General features: G+C 40.6%; 1 protein-coding gene across 1 annotated transcript; it reads left to right on the top strand.

Moving 5' to 3' along the window:
• The first annotated feature begins 11,141 nt into the window (after positions 1 to 11,141).
• On the top strand, positions 11,142 to 12,212 carry LOC108043442. Its single transcript, XM_017122153.2, has 3 exons — positions 11,142 to 11,280; positions 11,334 to 11,658; positions 11,716 to 12,212. The coding sequence occupies exons 1-3, from the start codon at positions 11,168 to 11,170 to the stop codon at positions 12,037 to 12,039; spliced, it is 762 nt and encodes a 253-aa protein (XP_016977642.1). The 5' UTR covers positions 11,142 to 11,167; the 3' UTR covers positions 12,040 to 12,212.
• The last annotated feature ends 10,482 nt before the right edge of the window (positions 12,213 to 22,694 follow it).

The raw sequence follows: 22,694 nt of genomic DNA, 5'->3' as shown, positions 1-22,694 counted from the left end.
AATAAATGAAATCTGTACATCGAAAATATATGGTTAAAGAACACACGGTTGACGAACTGGCGCCAACGGAAACCAGATAAAAAGTTCAACAAGTCTTCTAATGTATGATAACCTTTATTGGTACAATCAAAAATGATTTGTGAAGATTAATGCGGCCACCCCGAACGGCAGCTAAGGCATGACAATCAATTTCTTTTGCAAGAAAACTCAGCACGTAAATTATTTGAGCTCAATTTCTTTTCACAATTTTCCACTTTTGGCAGATATGTAAAAAAAAATCCCTGAGAGGGTTCCACTAAAAGTCGTGAGCAAACATTTGACTGTAGCAGGCTCGCTTTATCCGTTGTTGCTATTGTTTGGTAGCATCTTGTGGTCTAATAATAGCATGTTAACTCATAACATGCTATCAATCACTCAAATTTCGTATCTGCTCACTGGTAAGCACGGATACTTTTTGGATGTAAGACTGTAGAACGTGTAGCAGACGCAAAGACGAGCGTCCACTTGATAATTCGCATGTGAAAATTGGAAAATCGCTGCTGGTTGAAGCTGAGTCTGATCCCGAACGAGCGATGCATGTATGATTAGAAAATGAAAGCAGACAAAAATCATTTGTGGCGTCTGGCTGACCGTTAGCAATATACAAGAAAGGAAGAAAAATTCGGCAAGACAAAGTATGTATACCCTTTTCAAAGAAAAAATTAAATTTCTATGACAGCTTTATGACTTATAGCTCATTGATTATTGCTCAACATAATGTGTTGATTTTTATTTTATCCAAATCAAAGTCTCGTCAATTTTAATAAAGTTTTTTTTACTATTACCAAAGGGGTCTAAAAGAATCGTATAAAAAGAATGTATTGCTCTATTTGCACGTTATATTATGCACATACCTTTCCGCTGTTAATGCGAGCACCTCTTTAAAGCATTTTGGCAATGCTTTGTTTTGTTAACTACAGACTGGGAACTGAAAGCCAAGAGCACCCAATTAATGAATCATCTATTGTGTTTCCTGGACTTTTCATAATTGAGATTGCTGCAAGCACTGTTAAAGGAAAGTTTTTCCTTTTTATTTTCTGAGTATTAAGCCAACCTTTTTTAAAGCAATTTTTCAGGATGTCAAGAAGCAGACAAAGTCCCTTTTAGACCCAACATTTTGATATAACGTACCTAAAGTTAAGCCAAATTATTTCAATATTATTTACCTAGCGCCTTGTGCTAGCAGACTACATTTACTCTTAATTTACGTAAATTTTCATTTTTTAAAACGTATATCTTGAGGCTGGGTAATTTTGTATGCTACTTTAACATAGCTGCATGTTTTTTGGCAAAAAAAAATCCACTTGAATTCCTCTTGAACCATCTTTCGTTAGCAATCATTTGGGGGTTATAATTAACCCTTTTGCATGAGCAACATGTAAAAGGTTATTTTGCAATCTCCCTTCACCACTTCATCGCGTATATCTGAGAATAAAAAATATCAACACAACAAGTCGGAAGAACAAAAATTAGTTTTTTTCTTTTTTTTTGCTGAAACTGCCGAAAAATGAAAGAATTGCAATATGCAGCCAAATATTCTCTAAGGACACTTGACTCTCGACTTCTGGTTGCCTTTTGGAGCTGCAGCTAAAAAGAGGGGACGCCACATTGGCTGTTGACAGCTCCCTTGCTTTGCCATGCCGCAGTCATGACCTTTTTGTAAACTCTAGACATTTGGCGGTGCCAATTAATTAAGCGAAATAAAAGCCAAACAAGCTGCACCAAGAGTAGGAAGCATTCATTAGTAGCTCCAGAGGGTGGCAGTAGGAGAGGGTGGTGGGACGGTGTAAGGATTGCACGGATTCTGCAATTCAATTGAAACCCATGCAATTTGTTTTCTTCAAAATGCCGAGCTTTAATTCGCAATTAGTGCAATTCAATCAGCGAAGCGCCGCTCTCGGGGAGATGCGTTCGGGTGTCTGCCATGGCTTGCCACAGAGGTGGACGGTTTGGGGTTATCCACGACTGCTTTTACCACCTGCGGCTTGCGGTGATTACGAGCAACATGAGCATAAAAATTGCTTACGCTTTGTAGACAAAATCTTAGGCACTAGAAGGCGGGCGCCTGCCGATGTCTCGGTTCGGTGGTGTCGTTCATGGAAATCCGAGAACTGGAACTGAGTCTTCATCCGCATCTGCATCTGCGCGCCCGTGATGCTCCGATCTCCAAGCAATCGATGAGCGCGTGTCAAGTCGTGAAATACAAATTTTCAGTCTGATTGCTACTTTCGAGACGTCGAAGTTACTTCTCGCTCCTGCACACATAGAGGTTGTGTCACGCGGCCATCCCTGGGTGAGCCTGAACTTTTGTCGGCGCCTTACAACTTGGTTATGACACATGATGCAGCTGATGGAGGTTGCCGGTCCAGCCGCTATCGACAGTCCTCTGAGGGACAGGAACTGTTGCATAATTTAAATTAAACGACTTACTGCACACAATTTATTGGCATAATCTTTAATTGAACTAAAACAAGCTGGAGGAAGGGACTCGAAACAGACACTTTTAGGTGGTCAGTCTCCTGGCCGGCACCAGGAGATGGTCCTTGCCATCAATTGCTCATGTGCTGGTCGCCTCGTGGCCATTGATCACGACTCCTGTACCAGAAAGGGGCAAATTTTCATCGTTTTATTTCTTTGACTATTTACCCACCGATAAACATTTACTTCTAGATTTAGGATCAGCTACGTACTTTTGGAGAGAATTATTTCAGGGTTTTCAGTTTGCTTGTTCCACAATTTGTATAATGTGATTACATGTGGGCTGAAAATATGGTATTTAAGTTACCAGTCTAGTTGGGTAGGAGTAAGAACAGCTTACTGCGTACCACCTGTTGATCTTCTAGTAGGGGTCATGTCCACGATGGGGCGTCTTGTGAAGCTCTTCCTGTAGCTTGTTAACCTCGACTTTTAATCGCAGAACATAAGTTTTTGGAAACGTTACAGACTGAAGTGTACTTGGTTTGATTTTTATTTCATGAAGATTGCGCATGTCAAATATTCAAACCCATAGGTTGATTACTTTTATCCTTTGAATATAGGGACTCATTTCCATGCGTACTCAGGATGCATTCTTGTTCAGGTCCCGACAATCTGAACGCAGTCACGTCCCACATGATGACGATGAAGTAAGAGCTTGGCAATCACAGATGCAAGAAAACCAATCAACACAACAACCTGCGGAAGGCTTAGGTGGCTGAAGTGCAGTGCAAAACAATCTATCACGTATGAAATTCCCATGAAAAATTTGCACAGGGGCTGCATTGATGATGATGAAGATGCTGGGACGGCAAATACCGAAAACAGGAGCCAAATTGTTGAAGGTGGAATAATAATTTCGTACAACTGAAGAGCTCGTGAGTTACATGCTTGGGGTTTGAAGCGTGGCCAATCGATTCGCCAAACGCAACGCACATGATTGAGCTGCACTAGTTTAAATGCATTTGGACTTATCCGAATGCATTAGGCTGTGGAAGTTCAACCCTAAGTTCAGAACAATTTGCGGCGGAGCTAATAAAATGCTATCGGCACGATCTGCGTTGCTGTGGAAACACGTAGAGACCCAATTTTTTAGCATTTCGCCAGCTACTTGTTACGGGTCAGGCGGGGAGCGAGCTTCATCATCAATTTCGTTCGGGCTTCTCAGTCTCATAATCCCATGTTTGTTTGCATTAGCCACCGCAGACAGGCTGCAATTATGTCGTTTGGGCATTGATGGCAACCGGGACTGTGACTGCGGGTTTCTGACTAGTAAGAGGAGCGCAGCTTCAGTTGCTTTCGGGGGGAAAGCAATCCTCCCAAGTCACTATATCCGTACCCTCACACAAAAGGGAGTGCTTAAGCTTTGATATTGCAATTGGAAAAACAGTGAAGAGGAGACTCAAAACTCTGGCTCTTTTCGATCGAAGAGTATACAATATTTCGTCTCGCTGCATATTTAATGCCAATTTGATTGCTGCAGACTTTGTGGCGCATATGAATTATGGGTTCAGCTTGGTTTTCAAATCGGTAGTCGAGTCACATTCCTTTGGTCTGCACTTTGGCTTTGTGACTTGGTTGTATTCTGTGCTGACTTCGACGTTCCCATTGTCGGTTAGTGGACCATGGGAAGTAGTGTCCTCAGAGCCGGAGTTATTGCGGCGCGTTAAAAAGCGTGCGAAACGCTTGCACGCAGTCAACGAACCGCACGCTCCGTTGGCTCATCTGTCTGTTTTTTCCTCTCCTGCTTTTTGTTTCTTGTTTTTTGCACATTTCTCAAAATTAACACTTCGCCACACTCCAGCCAACACTCGCACTTTCCCAAATTCATAAATGCGCATAAATTATGCCAAAAACACAAGCCAACCCTGCGGTGGGTTTCGTGGTTTTTGCGCTTCAATTTTAATGAGTGAAAAATCATGTTAAACATTAAATGCACATGTCTACTCGCTGGGTACCAAAATTTTTATTTTAAACGTGAATGCTGTCCCAAAACTTGATTACTCTTAAAAGCTTGAATAAATATTTTTCTATATATTTCAAGGATAGTACCTATAAGATAAAAATACAACAATTAGAATAATACAAGTTTAAAAAATAATATTTTAGAACCTAAAAAACACAAATTCATATTTTAGGGTGCTACCATATTCGCATTCAGAAAATAATTACACTTTTAACTTGTTTATTTTTTAAAGACCAGGCCCTTTCATTTCCAAGTCTGTGGTCGCGTGTCGCTGTGCTTTGTTTTGAGTAACTGAATTGCATTTGTTCTTTTTATTTTTTTGTAATTAGCTTCAATTTGGGTGCTGTGTATTGAGGAAGGCTTTCAGTTTTCTGTTGTAACATTCTACATTTGGAGAGATGCATAAAAGCAGTAAAACAAAATGAGCTAATTTGCAAACAAAATATATCATAAATTAAAAACATTGTATGCACCTTAAATGAATATAAACGGGCTGAATTTAAATATGCACTGCCCACAGTAATCTATACTCCAAATTGTAATCGTAAAGCGTTTTTGGTAAATTTGTGTTGCTTAACATAAGTCAAATATTTCATTTTTGTTTAGGCTCTTTAAATAAGATAATCTGAGGCGCATCACCATTGAAATTACTTTCAGGTCTCCATGGACATATTTAAATTAAGTGCCAAAAAACTTCAACTCCAGATAAAAACGACGGGTTTACAGCACCACAGCGAACAGAATACTGCCAAGACCCGTCTAGGTTCAAGAGGGAAAACACGCAAAAATCGTCTGCGAAAATCATTAAACGAAACTTCTGAGGCATTTTGGAAATGGCTCTCAACGCTTTTGCCTGACTGATTTGGTAATTTTGCATTTGTATCGAACTCAAATAAAACTCTCTCCGCCGAAGGAAAAAGTTTTGATTTTCACGAGGAGAATGAGCTTGCAATTCTTTTTTTTTTTTGATTTTCGTCTTTCCTCTGTTTATTTCTATCATTCCAAATAATTTGTAATGAATTGACAAAATTCTACTGGGACACGGAAGACGCAGGCACACATACATAATACGCTTTTAATGAGAAATACAGTATTGGGTTTGAGCTCCAGGCGAGCAAGTCCTTGGGGGTGTAGACAAAGCACTGTCCGCGACCAGTCAATTAAATTAAATGCTGCGTTTCGTTCGAGTTCGAGACTTTGCCGAAATTCGATTACGCATCTTCTTTTTGTGCGTGGTCTGAGGGATTTGGTTGTATGCAGAGTCATGCGATGACAGTACTTAATTACTAGTGACACGCCACTCGATGGCTGGAATTAAATGGTAAGTGTTAAATTGGTTGCTCGGACCAAGTTTAATTACTTTCCCACATGCAGCTAGCATCTATGTGCAGTTTAATGAATACAATTTGAACTAATCTGTTGACTGCTTTTAGGCGGCGCTTAAAGTTGTATGGTTGGTACAAAAACATATATTTATATACCCCGGATAATTCACATTTAAAGCTGTTTTGAATTCTGTGATACCTTTTGTTTTCCCCCTTTATGCATTCTGGCTTTGAACAAAAATAAATTGAATAAGGAGCCAAAATTCAGTGGAAGCCAGAAGGGAGCCTCATGTTCGGGGCCGTTGGAACTCGAAGTTAGCTCCGAGCACAAAAGTGAAAATTATCGCCTAGCACGGGAGGCGATGGCAGTTGAAAGTACACTCAAGTAGTCTCGGTGATTTCTAGTGTTTGCATGGCTTATTCAACTTTAGCCAGTTCCAAAAAGAAAGAAAAGAATCGTTGGAACAAGTGTCTATGTGAGATTTGGACTGGATGTAGGCTGGGCGGCCCTCCTAGGCGTCTAGAAATCTCAAAAATGTGCACAGACTCCGCGTCATCCGCTTCCGCCCGCTTATCCACGATAGCATCCAACGACGACGGTTGGAGCAGACCGACCTGAGCTCTGCCGACGATGTCTGGCAAGGCGATTTAGCAAATTAAAAGGTTTTTAATGCATGGAGTGCTCTCTTACTTACTTCATAATTTGATGCCAGCCATGCAAATGCGAATACAGCTGAGTCCACAGGACGAGCCGTAATCCAGAATCCGCATTTGCTTCAGTGGGCTGTCTTTTATTTTTATCCAAGACTTGTAATTTTTGTACTTTTGGAAGGGTTTGTGCAATTTCCCCTTTGACTATTGCAATAGAAAAACTTATAGTCGCAGGATGCGAGGAATTTGTTTTTTAATTGCAAAATAAGTTAAAAAAGTTGTACTATAAGTCGGAATTGAATATAAATTTCAGAGTTTAAAGCCCGCAAATTGAAAACCATGAGTGGTGTGAGTTAATTTAAAAGTTAATTTCCTCGAAGAATAAACACTTATTACGGACGTTAACATCCGATTAATCGCCATTGTACCCACACTCTCGACTTTGCTCGGCAACTGATTCCTCCAAATTTAAATGAAGTAATCTATTAAAACCCTCTTGAAATGTTACCGCAAATTACACACTTGACTGCCACAGCTACACACTTTCTGCACATTGGCACATCGCGGAAAACCGGGAAATGCAAAACGAAGCCTTGTTTTGCAGGCGCACACACGCGACAACTGTCACGTGTTCCGTTGAGTGCTTTGTTCTGGAAAATTTCGCAGGTCGGAAAATTCGCAAGTGAATGGTGTGAGGGGTTTACACCCTCAACATGCGTCCCATTTATTTTTGCAATTCCCGTCAGCCAATTTCCTTAATATTGGGTTATTGGGTTGTGTACTTTTGCGGGTTTCGGCGGTAATAGAGATCTGGGCATTAGTAAATTCTTCGACAACATTGAAGCTCATGAATGTTCAATTGCTTTGTGTAAAAAAGCAAGGCATTTGAAACGCTTTGCGATTGCCAAAATGACAGTTAAATATTTGATAAATTTTCACGAGTGTGGGATACGAGTAGAATAACACGCTGTGCCTGCAAAGGAGGGGTTCGTTGAACGGATTTTATTACTTGGAAAATGGCATGCAAGTAAAAGTTGCCTTCACATTGCTCTGGGCTATTTCTGGTTTCTTAAGGGCGCTACTTTCAACAAATTGAGCCAATTTTATTATCAGGGGTATGAGGCTTTTTTCGATAGCATTTAAGGAATGGAAAAGGTTCCGAACAACAAAGGTGGAAAAGAAAACCCAGAAACCCGAAGACGACAATTATTAACATAAGCTCAAACTATTTTATTCCTTAGAAATAAATTCCAAATATAATTTCCTGTTATTTAATTTCACTTTCTTTCAAGCCGAACCAACAAACAATATGCAAAAGACAAACTTTGACGGTTACAAGAAAGGCATGCCTTGCCTAGGATAAGAAATTTCAAGAACAACTAAAAATTCCTGAGCAGGCAAATAATAATAATTTTGTGCACAATCCTCGGACTCGGGACCCTCTCCCCACTTCCCGGAGAGGTCAGACTACGCCTTTGTTTATGAGGCAGTAATATTGAAATCAGGATAATTGTGCAAAAGGATGTGAAGAAAAAACCGCAAATAGTTTGGGTTCCGAGCAAAGTACCAGTCCCAAGTAGTCATTCATTCCGTAACGAAGATATCTCGAGAGCAATTTCAGTGCGACAAAAGCGGAAAAGTGAGGGCAGTGGACGTCGAAGGCTGAAGTGGAGTGAAAAACTCTACCATGCAGAAAGTGGTCAACATTTTGCCACTGCCATGGGCAAGAATAAAAGACGTCGCCTGGCAAATGCATCCAAATGCACAAAAAAGGTAGCAATCATGGTGCCGAGTAGTCGTCGAATAATAATAACCTCCATCCTAGTTTATGTTGTGTGCTGCTTAGCAGTGGCAGCTCTTGCGGTAATAAACCATAAGACATTCCCTGTGGCATATTCTCGTAAATGTGGCAGTGAAAGGGGAATTAAAATAACCACTTAGTTCAGAAATGTAAGCAGTTGAATTTAACCATTTCCCGAACTCAAGGGTTTATAAATTCTGGACGAGAAATAAATAAAGTTAGTAGGTAAAAAAGGCGATACCAGTAAATTTTCAAACAGCTTCCATCAAGTATTTTTTTTTAAGAGTTAAAGCTTTTCGTCAGTTTTTATAATTCGTATAAGGAACACAGTCAGCCAGGCATTAACTCTTACCCAGCTAAAGTTGCAATCCCATTCGCTTGCAGGGGAATCAGAAGCACCTTAAGGTCACAAGAGCCATCACCCTCCTGAGCAACCCTATTCCAAATTCGAACCCAAAAAATAACCTCAAATTAGCATTCATAAAACTCCTGTTCATCAGAACCGCTGTCGCCATCTCATCGTGGTCGTCAAGCGCATCTCAAAGGACGTTCTTTCATAATTAATTCTCACACAGAAAAATGTTCAAAGATATTTTTGCACTTTTGCACAACCACCCCAGCCACCTCTTGCCACATCCTACCGTGCACTTGCCTTTCAAAATACTCTGCTTGTGTGGCAACGTCAAAAGCAGCGACAGCCCAAAACAAAGCAAAATGCTAAATGCGGCGAAAAATCAAAAAGCAAAGCGAGCAAAAATAAAACATGTTTACCTCTACAATTTGACTGCTACTTTTCTTATGCGGGTGGGTGGATATGCAAATTTCGCTGGGATTGTACATTGGGACTAGCTCTCTGGTTGTTGGGCCGACTAACTGCACCGCACCGCCTCTGCTGCTATGATTTATATACTCACGGCGTGCGCGTATTTATCAAACTCTAATTAATCGGTGATAAACCGATCAAGACGCTAAATGCTGCGCTACACGAAGCCACCAAAATACCGAATCAACGAAGTCTCTCAGCAGACTCTCACAGCGGATCTGCACTTTGCGCCGGCAAACGGGTTTGGAACACCTCTTCCCAAAACTTGGCTTCGATTGCTTTTATGTTTCTGGTTTCTGGTTTCTGTTTCGCAGTGCACCGATTACCATGTGATTCCGTCCACCCCTTCCCCTATCTTCCCACCACACCGCAACCCACCAATATCATCATCCACATCTGCAGCCCCTTCGCGCCCTCCGATTCGGGAGTACGAGTATTTGTTGAAGCAATTTGCTTTCCTGAATCTTGTGCCTGACCAAGGCGACTGCGATGCAATCAATATATGCTCGTGTCCAGCAAATAATAGACTTCAAACTGGCATTTTAAGAGTTTCTTTTTTCATAGCCACGTCGTCTCAGTACGAAGTGCGACTAAGCCTGCAAGGAGTCCATCGAACGTTTTGGGGATACGATAATTTCATTCCTCTCTCCGTGGGCAGAAGACTTTTCCCCCAAATGCTACATAGTTAGAGTTAAAAATAGTTGGTGTGCGTTGAACGTTCAGGGGGCTCTATCAAGTCCAAGCTGCCTTTTCTCCATGAGACCAGCCTCTCGAAGATCACTTTTCACGACCTGAGTGCGAGCCTCCTGTATATGTCATAGCATTGAACTCTAATCCACTTAACCAAATCAATTTATTAGCCACGTATGACTTATGCCTTTTTAAATGTGCGCTTGCATGTGTTGTCTAGTTTAAAGTTGAGCGTTTAAGGTTGGCCAAGCTGCAAGGGCGGACCTATTCGCGGACCTAACTGAGGAGGCTCCAGAAATTTATGTTAACATGGTCTGCGTAGCGCCCTCTGGTGTGTAATTTGGAGTTGTTTAGGTATCACGATTACGATTCGACTTAAACAACTGGGGTTTCGCCGACCCTAAGTCGGTGCAAATAGACCGTAAAATACGAGCACTCGTATATGTGTTTTGCAATAGTTGCTTGGGTGTAAGCCATGATTATCTCTGCTGTAAATGATATGTGTATGAAAAATACTGTTCTGTAGGAGACCATTTAGCGTCGATAGTAAGCGTGTGAATCGAAAGCTGGGAGTGGTATGAGCTAAGGTCTTGAGCCGTATTTATTTATAGGTGTGTAATAGTGACCAGCCAGGGGCTTCTGACTCCGCACAGCACTCCCAAAGTCAACAAACGGTGAAAAGTTCGAAATATCAATTACCAAGCTAGGCAGAGCTCGTTGCCAAAAAATGGGGGAAGAAAATATTTAGTTTTTTGGCTTAACTTTTTGAACAGCTTCCGCCGTCTACGGATCCGCACATAAACGTTGAGTATAAATTGAAAAAGCCATTTTGCTGCCAATTTAGCAAACACTTAAACCAATTTTGCACTTCAATCCACCGACGCACACAAAAAACAGGCTCCCACACTTCTCCAGTCCCTTCGCAGCTGAAGCCACACATTTGCACATCCCGGATCGCAGGACAGGCGAATGACAGTCCGTGCAGCTTGCATCGACGCCGGGACGACCCAAAAGTCAGTTGCCTGTCCCGAAGAAGGGAATGTGTAGGAAGCATCCAAAGCGTTGCCAACAAAGTGTGAAAATGTCAAGTCGTAAAGTGTGCACTGGCCAGGAGCTCGGAGCGGGCAGGGTGATGGGGCCAAGTCTGTGAAGTGAAATACTTGCGGATGTGGGTGGCCTTCACACCCCTATCTGTCCATGCAGTTTTAATTTAATAGTCTACTGAAGGAGAGGTATCAGCATAAGAGGGAACTCAGTGTAGATTAGTGTAGTATAGTTAAGCATCAGCAAAGAGGAGCGTATTATGGGGTTCAAGTGTTCGCAAAGGTGGAACAAAACACCGAGCAACCTCTGTCTAGAAAATCGATTCTGTCAAAGATTCCAAATCTTAACGAAAAATGTCTTGTATTTGCCAATTTTATACGTCCAGTGGTGATATCCCCAGGGACCTTGTGACGATTCCACTGCCCACTGCTGATGATATCCCTACACCCGACAACTCCACACAAGAGTGAGCGTTCATTTGATTAGCATCTCAATTTGCTACCATTTGGTTTTTTTTAGTGCTGGTGCAGAATCACTAGAGCCAATCACTCACAAAAGTGCGATGTCAACCTCGGATCTGGCCGATTGTAGTGCACAGAACTGGCTTCTGAAGAAGAAGCTGCTGGAATACGAGGTAACCATTGAGAATCTTGAACAGTTGGTGACCACTATAGTAGAGAAGCAGCATCAGATCTTAAGCGAAATGTTTTACTTGTGCAAGGAGAACCGAGAGCTGCAGTCCGAGTGCCATCTTCAACGCGAGTATCACTCAATGGAGAGAAACGCACTAATGAGGCAGTTGCATGACGCCCAGACCTTGGGTCAAAGCCGAAATTTTCTCTTGGTGAGTCTGTAAATGTCGCCAGATCAATATAAGAGCATTTATCAATCCCATACCCAGGGAAGTCGATCAAATGAAAGTAAAGGAAGTTCGAACTTTATACCTGGAGACCCGCTTATGAACTCTGGATCCTCTAATGCCGACAGTGAAGAGGCCTACACTAGTGACTCTGACGACGATGAACATGGATGCGTCAGCATTGAAGAAACGGGATCGGATACCGAAGAAGAAAATTGCGATGTCCTCTCAGCACCAAGTTCGGATGAGAATTCCGAAGGGGCATCCCCGTCGTCATCAGGCTCAGCATCTACTGATACGGATTCGGATGACAACCGATCTCCTGATTACACCAGCAATGAGGATCGTAACAGCGACACCACTTAATCAGACAAATAATTACAGCTACTTTAGAGGTTTTGAGTTTATATTTTTAAAGATTACAGTACATTTTGAAGTTAAAAACTTAAGCAGGGAAGCTTCCTAACATCGTTCGTAATAACCTCACATTTATCGCATTAGGTAATCCAAACAAAAACGTGACAATCGCACAAAACAAACCAAACAATAAATTTGACATAACGTGACGGTAGAAAGCAGACCGTCACACAGACAAACAATGCAAAGCACAAACGCATCAAATGAGAAAAATGGAGAAAACCTGTGCAAAGTATTTGTATATCAAAACGCTAAAGGGCTGTGGAACATCCTTACCAGAAGAGCTCTTCAGGTCGTTGGCACATAAATATGATTGAATGGCTGGTAAATATGATAGGCACCATGAGGGAGTATTCAAATCACTGGCAAAAACGTGTTAAGTGTTTATCTATCGAAAAAGTTGAAGGCAAAAAAACATTACAGCCTCAGCAGCAAACCCGATTATAGATTCTGGCTGAACTTTACATGGGTTGGGACTTGGCCCTAAGCAATGTGGTAAGAGAAGCGAGGATGTGTGCTTGTGCTGCTTGTGTGGCGGGCTATTTATCAAGCTGCAAAGTTTCGGGCACAAATGAGTCGTGGCAAGGCAGCCGAAGGTCCCGGTCACCCGTTTGCCACCAGGATTAATGAGTCTCGTGTGCTTTTGGTGCTGCTCGTCCTATGCTATATCCTCGAAACCCGTCTCACAACACGTACGAATAATCCATCATCAGACCTCTTGCCAACTTCTGGAAGCTGTGGATTGCTTTACAGATCGCCTAACTGTACTCTGTTCTGTGTGGGGTTCTTGGATAACATATATGGATATTGATAACAAAACTTATGATAAGTTTAAAAGTGGTATCCATGAGATGGCTATCTTGAGATTCTTAAGTTTTGTGTTCGCACAAACAAAAGAGGAAACAACAATGCATTGTCAAGTACCCCGAGCTGCTGGTCATCGTAACTACCGTCCCAGAGCAGTTATTAATGACCAACAACCTCGACTCTATGCATATCGAGTCAAGAACTGTTTGCAATATCATTTATCAGGCGAGAATTTTGTTCAGAAACTTGTTGCGCGCAAAAAAGGTTTTCGTGTACACCTGAGAATCGCAATTGATACCTTACCTTTTCACGGACAAGCTACTGAGGACTACCGCAGCACAAATGACTTGGATAAGAGATGTGAAACCGAACAAGGCATGAAAGAAAAGCGCGCTGTTACGACTTGAATATATTAATATGCGATGCCGACTTGGCAACCTAAATGCTATGCAAATCACATCATGAGAGGTGAGGCAGTATTAAACTGCATCGTTTTTGCTGGGCGAGTCCCCCGCTCCGACTCCTTAACTTTACAATTACATCCTTCACATTGCAGCAGCATCCCCGAAAGCAGCAACAAGTAGCTTAGAATTGCATGTGTCTGAGCAATGGGAACGGTGGCGAGTACGGGTGAGTATGATATTAATGGACTTGTGTCTTTCAGGCTACTTTGATATTTTCTTGAGGGTTTGTTTGGTACAGACATATGACACCGAAGAGTTGCTAAGTGGTTGTTCGGTTGACTTTGTATATGACTAATATGCCTTATGGGTGCAAGGTACGACCGTGCCTCCTATGCAGTAATTTAATGTTATAAGAAAATAAACGATAAAAACCGTTTTTTCTGGATCAACGCCTACCTATTTACTCAACCGTGTAAATACACAAAACATTCGCAGAAAAACTGCAAAATCGTATTCGCGTGTTCTAAGCAATTTCAAACCAATAATCGTTGGGTGTCTTTTAAATTAAGTAACCAGAGCCATGCAAGCCAAATATTAAGCCGTATTGACATGCCTGTCAATATGTGTGTGATGGAAAAAGGGCAAGGACTTTTTGTTATTTTTTGCATTTAACTAATCTAAAATTGAAATCATTTTTCTGCTGAAGCCAGAGGAAATGCGGCAAAACGATACAAGAACGAATAAATAATACATTGCGATTGTAAATGTAGTGCGAAGTCAAGTCATGAAACATACACGATAGCATTTAAATATGCAACAAATGAGCACCTACTCGTATTAATGCTTTAAAGGAATGGCAATCCATCAGAGAGCCAAAAAACATAATTAACAAACACAGGAAGAGTGTGTATATGCCCTTAGACAGGGTCAATTTCCTACCCCTAATAAACCGTTTGATTTTAATCAATGAACCGCAAAGTCAAATACATGAAAATGCTATCCAATGAAGCCAGACAGACAACATTTTCTCTTTCTTAATTGTAAGCCTATTTCCGTTTATACTGCGCGACTCATTAAATAGCTTTCGTATTTGCTTAGACACGGCAACTATGCAAACAGCTTTCAGCTGCAACTTTCTCCTGGGGGTAAATGCTGAAAAGGAGAATATATTCCATCAAAGACCTTAATAAATACACTCGTTTACCACATAGGGTTTCTCATGCATATTTATGACACTTAATTTTTTTTTGTTAGCCGATGAATGAAATCGAAGAGTATTTATTTATTTCAGCGAATACATAGATATACATACACAGTATAGCCCATTGCTTAACTTTATTCTAACAGGCTGAACCCCTTTCTTTGGCGTAATTAGAAGTCCCCATTTTTGTATTATACGCTGTGAGGATACCCTTGTGGCCCATGCATATTTATGAGTATGGATTTAATAAACATTTGTATTTTGACTGATAATAGTCAGTTTTGTTGGTACTAAGCTTGATAAACACAACTGAAAGACTTTTGGCTTGACTAACCCATTTGCCTTTGCTGGGATTTGTTAATGTCCTGATCCAACCATCCAATAAATGCAGGTAAATTACAGCCATATAGGTTCCAAAACACGTGTTATCCCAGTCATTTGCAATTTTGCTTCGTACTCTGACTGTAGACCAGACTCGGTATTGTAAAAAAAGAGCCAACGTTCAAAGCGTACTTTGAATCATACTGATTTGAGTGAAAGAAAACATTTTCTAAATTAAGGAAAATAATATAGCACACAGAAAGGTGGACGAGCGTCGTGGAAAGTGCAACATGTGTTGCACCCAGAGAACCGGTAGGTTTGCGATCGTTATCACCAAATCAGCAGCAGGGGTTAATAGGAGACGAACCGAGTTAACGATCGCCCAGCTCGAAGCCAGCACACATGGCCCCTACTTTGGCCTCGCAGCCTCCAGCCAGGGGATTGGGTCTAGGTGCAGCTGCATTGGAGTTGGCTACATTATTTGCAGATCTCGCACCTTGGCTACCAACGTAGCCAGCGAATGGAAACCGATCATGGCACCCCTGCCCCGGTCAGCAGCTCGCACTTGACCATACTTATCCATCTTTTTTGCAAAATGTTGTGATAAAGCCAGCGATCGGCAACCAGGAAAGATCGAAATCGGCGTTTGATCGCCTATTCGCTTTGCCATACTTTGATTATGCTTAAGTAGACAGCAAGCTACTTAACCCCCAGGTAAAGCGGTTGACTTTGACGATCAGCTTTTGCTGGAAGAGAGAGGAAGAGTAGACCGCGGATTATCTTGTTTTGGCAGGGCGTCATTTTTTAGTAAATTACTTTAATAGTATAAACATAATCATTTGTGCTGCGGCTGCTGCTCAGCAAGGCAACCAAGTAGGTGCATGGCACCATTCAAACGCAAGCTGTACAAGGCTTACATTTCACATTGTGGAGAGGAGCAAGCCCGTGCCCATGCTCTGGTAGTAATTTCATTCTAGTTACGAAGCTGTGATCGGTCGAATCACAGTTATCTGGGTAACAGTGAAAAATTGAAAATTGTGTATATGCAAGGAATAGACTTCAGAATGGACTTTGGCTTCGTTAATATTTATGTTTGAGATGCATTCCCCACAGTATTAACTTTTCCTTACTAGACGAAATATGAAATGGTCCGTGGATAAAAACACTTTACACTTATATCAATCTGTCCCATTTAATAAGGATTTTGCGTTTGCTCCCTTCGAGTTCAAGAGGTGAATCAAATTAAGCAGAAACCTACGATCCACAAATTTGAGAACTCAAAACGCAGCTGTCAATGTTTTCTCCCTTTCATAAAAAGGTGTCCCCTGGCAAGGATCTCATTTAAATTTTTAATCAAACCTATTTGCATACGCAGCAGCCTCATGTGTGTATACATATATCGCTTACCTGAGCATACAATATCAGTAGACAAAGATCCCCGAGGATCGTCCAAAAGGGGATTAATTCAAACAGCTGGATGCTGTGTCGGCTCTAAAAAGGGTTGATGCTCCCTCCTGCGTTTTTTCTTCTACCAAAAGTCTTTGCGCGTAAAATTTTGTTTTCCTGGAAAATAAAATATTCACACAAATTTGAATAAAACAGCAAGTAAAATGTTGCATAAAGGAAGAGAACAGCCAAGAGAAAAGCGCGAAAACCACGAAAATTTCTGCATAATTTATTGAAATTTCGTGCCACAGACAAAGGAACCAAAATGAACCAAGCACCCTAGTCCGATATTGCATGAAATGTGTTTCTATTTTCCCGCTGCTCCGTGGTGCTCCATGCTGCATTATCCTTTTGGCTTGTGTGCATTTATTTTTCATTTGCATGAATTTTTCATTGTTTTCCCAGACACGAAAGGAGCTGCCGCGAGGATGCACTTAACGCTCCACAGGATCAAGGACAAACACGCGATATTTGTCAGCGGGAAATCAGCTTGCAAATCGAGCTAAATTAAGTTGGGTTCCCAGTAGAGACAGGCTAGCATATAGACATTCATCCTTTTGATAAACTTCCGATAACCATAAGTAAATATCTTTTCTTTTAATGTAGCAAAATCTATAACGTTTTTAAGTGGCGACCTTACCGCGGGGGAAATGTAAACATATTTCTACGCAATTTGTTGGCCTGCGATGGAGAGCGGTTGGAGCTTAAATAACCAAAATAAAGGAAGATAAATGCAATAAGTTTTCTTGTCTGTTTGGCTAATGCCAAAACAAAATTTTGATAGAATAAATTAAACTTTGAGATTGGATATATATTTGTGAACATCTTAGCCCAATTAAATTGCTAATAAAATGTAAAGTGTGAATGCTAAAAGTCCTTAATTTAAAGTCAGCCATTTTCCAAGATGGAAATCGGGGGTGAAGAGCCTTAGATTTAATCGAAAGCTAAATCCTTTACACGAGTGTGTCCATATCCTAACAACAACAATGGGAACGCATGCTCACCCCAAACTTGCATTTGTCTAGGAGAGGGTGGCATAGTGGGTTGGTGGTGGCGCGGCGGTGGTGGTGGCATCCTTTGCGTCGGTGGTTGCTAAATGCAATTTATCATAAAAAGCAAAAAGATAGAAGCTTGAAATTGAAGCAGACGACCCCTTCGAGGAAGGGAGTGGAGTTGGAGTCAAAGTTCGCTGGGTAAGGAGGGAAAACATGGCACACATAGAAACACCCACACACAGTTCATCTAATAAGACGCATTTAGCGTCTGTCAGTTTTGAGTGTGGAACGGAGGGCAACCAAGGAAAAGGCAAATAGGAAAAAGTTATGGAGCTGTAATAAATTGGATTAGTTCGAGAAGCGACGCCATTTTGTCTTCCACGCTGAAATTTATAAGCACACATATAAAGCGGTGGGAGCGGATGGGAACTTAACTACACATTTTGCAGGCCGCACGCTGTTTTTCATTTGGAAGGGATTAGCAGGGACTTCAGAGGGATCCACCAGGAGGGGGAATAACACAGGCATGGGAGGCAGGGGAGCTCTCGAGAGCGCCACTTTTATTGAAGTACTGACTGAGGCACCGTCATATTTCTGGCTGTAGGCTACGTGCCAAATCAAAATCAGAATTTAATTTGTTTCCCTTCAACTCGAATTGCACTCTAATTTGCATATGAAAGCGATTCATTTTTCTTCTTTGTCCTGTCTAATCTTGCACCTTTACATTTTCGTTCGCTAAATAACTCAATTCTATGTTCGCTTTTAGATTGTCAGTCGTTCGAATCAGAGCCGTCATAATCCGGCTGCGGCTTTTAAAATTTTCAGCTCATCGATTGGTTTCATGTATGCAAATTATTTACCTCTTCAACAATCCTATTCCAGCTGATGATTTTTTGTTTGATGCAGCTGCCTTCGATCGAGATATTTTGGGCAGGGATATTTTTGAGATATTCATTTTACCGTCGGCAATAAATTGAATCACTGGTTTAAATAGAGGCTTTTTCCAGAGTTCGTATAAAAGGACCTTTGAACTTATGAACGACAAACAATTAAAAAGAAAATATATAGGTAATTAGCTTTGAAACTATTTCGTGTTCCTGTTACAGTAGTTACAAAATTAAATCGACAATTTTCTTAACAGATGAATGCTTGGTTTTCCGGTGAAGTTGGACTTCCTTATTCGGAAAAAGAAACTAGCCCCTAGGCCTCTATAATATTATATAGAGCATCTGAAACGTCTTATTAGATATGTGCTAACTAATTATTTAGACTTCATATAACTATATATATTCTATAGTAGATTTTTCCGAGTACCCACGTCTTAGACCATAAGATTGTTCATATGATGGTAAGTTTGATTCACATCAGTCAAAGGAAACAGAAACCCCTTGTGACAGCTATATTACTTATCCCTTCCTTCCTCCGTTCCTGCCCGCTGGCTGTTAATTTATTTAAACACAGAGCTTCAAAGACCGCGCTTCCCCCACATATCAAAGCTTCGTTTTCCATCAAATGGATTTCATTTTGAAATCCAATAACTGCCAAAAGGAAACATTCTCTGGCCAGGACAACCCTTTTAGTCGCTATCTACTTGTACGGAGGAAGCGGGATATATACAAAGTAAAATGAAACATTTTCGGAGTACATAATGTAGCAAGCTGTGTGTGTGTAAGTACTCGTATACAGACGCAGTGTATTTCGCACTTTACGCAATTTTCCCCGCCAGCGCGAAAAGGGTTGAAAGTGCGTAAGGACATGGAAGGACAAACACCCCAACAACGAACACACGATCTGCGGCGTTGCCAGATTGTCATCGCAGGCATCTCGCCTTCATCGCTCTAAGCACCATCGTCTCGTCCTGAAACCCTTTCGCTGACGGACTCCGGCGGCCATTATTATTTTCCTTTCCAACTCCCCCTGGGCTCCGGCCTCCTTTTCGTTTCCTTCGACGTTTTCGTAATTTTCTTAAAAATATTTTGGCAGTAAACTTTCTGGATTTAAGCCCTTCCCGGCAGCTTTTCTTTCCCTCCCAACCCCACGTCCCGCCAAACCGTTCCCAAGGTTTTGCGGTTTGCACGGCTTTACAGCGGCTCCCAGTGAACTATTACGCGGCCCCACCCACTTCCCCTTTCCCTCCTCCATGGCCACCAAGGAACTCGCGTTTTAATCTCATTTTATGAAATGAAAATTTTTTAATTTTTCGACAAGAGATAAACTTTTTCTACTTGACTGCGTAATTACTCGGCTTTCGAATAAAAATGCTGTGAATTTTCGTCGGGTTCTTTGCTGACTTTTGTTGGTCACCATCGCCTCTGGTGATGCGATGCTGAAGTTACTGCTGCGGCAAGCGACTACCACAAGCTACCACTGTTTCCGTTAGCGTTGGCGTTGATTTGCATAATGGCAGACGATAGCAGCATAACTGTTAAGATTATTAAAACGTGCCGAAGTACAGGCTGACTTATGATGTGGTCAGCTGAGCCGCTAATTATAAGCGCTGATGAAAGGGTCACCAGGGTTAGGGGCAAAAAGCAGAAGCTCCAACGATTTTAAAAGCATGACTAAAAGCAAACTTGATTATCTGGCAAAAAGAATACTATCAATACGGCGGTATCCCCCTATGCTTAAGGTTTCGAGCAGGAATTAATAAAAAGAGGTGATAGAAACTCAAGAATCATATTTTTTCCAAGATCTGTTCATTATTTTCCATAGGCTTTTATCAAAAATCCAAAAAGTCGGGCTGTTTTTTTTCGGATTTTTGACATCAAAAACTTATACTTAAACACACATTTTTCAAGGGTTTTTTGTAGTTACTTTGCCAAAATAAGACGCACAGCCAAAAGAATGACTGTTTTGTGCAGCTAAGAACCTAGTTAATTAATACCAGGTCAATTTGGTAAAATTTATTTTTTGAGCGATTTTCGCATTTTTAATAAGGGGTAACACGATGATTTTTGGCGAACACTGGCACAAAATAAAATTTTTTTGCTAAGTATACCAATTGATTGGAAATCTTGTACCGAATCCAACGAAGTATGACATTCCAAGATTTGACCATTATTTCCTAGGGTTTTGATCAAAAAAGCGAGAAGTCGAGCTGATTTTGTCCGGATCTGGGGCATCAAAAACATGAATTTAAACACATATTTTTTAAGGGTTTATTGTTGTAACTTTGCCAAAATAAGACGCACAGCCAAAAGAATGACTGTTTTGTGCAGCTGAGAACCTATACATTCAATACCAGGTTGATTTGCTAAAATTTATTTTTTAACCGATTTTCGCATTTTTCATAATGATTTTTGGCGAAAACTGGCCAAAAAAAATATTTTAACTGAGAATACCAACGGATTGGAAATTTGGTACAGAGTCCAACGAGGTATGACATTTCAAGATCTGACTATTATTTCCAAAGGTTTTGATCAAAAAACCGAAAAATTAAGCTGATTTTTTCCGGGCTTAGGCCATCAAAACCAGATAGTTAAAAACATTTTTTTAATGGCTTTCTGTGCTCACTTTGCGAAGATAAGACGCTCAGCATAGATACTTTATGATAAAAAATTCAATAATTGGTTTTTATTTTTTGAAATAAATAAACTCAATTCAAATATAGTATTATTTTAAAGTCTTTAAATGAAACAGATATAAACAGAAGTTTATTGAAATCTTTGTGAGAATAAAAATCCACATGGAAAGCAAAAGAAAAAATTAAACCCTCTAAAAGGGAAGGAAAAAGTGCAAACAAAACCAATAAAAAGGTCTAAGGATGGTAAAAAAAAGTTTTGTTAATTTTGTTTTTGCTTAATGAGCAAGCATACATACACACAAGTTGCGCTAGAAAACGCATTCAATAAATGCGTTGAGGGCGCGTTGCCAAGAGCCCAGAGAACAAATATTAATTTCTTGACATAAGCGGCCTACAACCACATGCACAAAACTCACAGACATACATTCTAATAAAAAAATACTAAGTATATTTAAAAATGTTTTGGATTTTGGGGAGTGCGAAGGACTCCAAAAAGTCTAGCTTTAGGGGTTGGTTCTTATTATACCCTGCACTTTTATGAAGGCTATAATCATTGAGCTCTAATTTTAGCCTTAACACTTGCAAATTAATCTGAAACAAAAAAAATACATTGAAAATAGTAATAAACATATTTAAAAAAGTTTTTTTTTTGAATGGTCACAGTTTTTAATATTGTTGAAATAACTTTCCGATTTTAGTATAGTCATAATACTTAGTAAAAACCCCACTCCAGTGATTATAAAAATAATATTTAAGAAATTATAACCTTTCATAATTTGAGAGACATATATAAAAATATAAATATATCCTGCTTCTCAATAATTATTGCAGTGAAAGGGTAGTTAAGGCTTCATACATGTTTTGTTTTATCTTTTTTTGTTGGTAGAAATTCACAAAAATTCTCCAGAGCAAAATGTTAAAAAATTAGCATCGGCCAGTGTTGATGCAAACACATGTCGCTTTGGGTGTTTGCCTTCCATCGTTTACCACCCCACCATTAATCTTACCGCCAAATATCTTCTGACCCCTTACGCACCCACACTTTGGATTTGACATAAATTATTTAGACTCATTTAATGTGCCACTGCTGAAGCATTTTCCATTTTTGTTTTCTCTTTTCTTTGCCACCCTTCGAACGCGTTTTGGTTCTTTTCGCGTTCATTAAGTTTGGGGGTTTTTTCTGGGCAAAATGCAAGAAAATGTTGGAAAATTAAAATAATGTGTCCCCTGTCGCCGCCAGACGCGACTCTCCGACTTGAATTTGATGTGGATGCTGTGGATTTTATGGATGGGACCTAAGCTTCGCATCTGCTTATGAAACGCACGTCTGAGAGTTGCTGCCAGATAGTGATATTTTACCAGAAAACGTAAGATTTGGAGTATAATCCTTTTGATCAATCATTAAGTAAGCCAGCCAATGGTCAAGCCCATGAACCCTTGACCCTTCAACCAATCTAAAGCTAATTACCGCTACTTGAATTGATAATGCGACCCCGTCCCTTTGGCTTTGTCACCCAACCCTCTCATAACACGCTCGTTAACTCGTGTTCACACTGACCACAGGGCAAGCCACCAGGGGAGGAGGTGTAAAACAGGAAATGACCAGGACCAAGCAAACCAAATGTGAAGCGGTCAGTTCGGTCAACTGGTTTATGGCCGACCCGCTGACTTTTGAAGTGTTTGTCCTGCTTTATAGTTTAATTCTATTTGGCTTTTCGCTTTGGGCAGTGCATAAATTAGCATTAATAGCATTATCCGCAGAGGGATCGACACAAGGGGATTTTATAATGGTCATTGGGCAATTAGCAACGTAATTGATGGACAAATGGCGTTACTCAAAAGCGACCTAATTTTCTTGCATAGCGTATAGGGGGAATCGCTGACCAGAGGAAAAAAAAACAGGACAA

This window comes from Drosophila rhopaloa, unplaced genomic scaffold (assembly GCF_018152115.1).
Source record: "Drosophila rhopaloa isolate 14029-0021.01 unplaced genomic scaffold, ASM1815211v1 contig_115, whole genome shotgun sequence".
NCBI classification, from domain to species: domain Eukaryota; kingdom Metazoa; phylum Arthropoda; class Insecta; order Diptera; family Drosophilidae; genus Drosophila; species Drosophila rhopaloa.
Note: the sequence above shows the minus strand (reverse complement) of the source record. Positions and strands in the feature narration are given on the sequence as shown.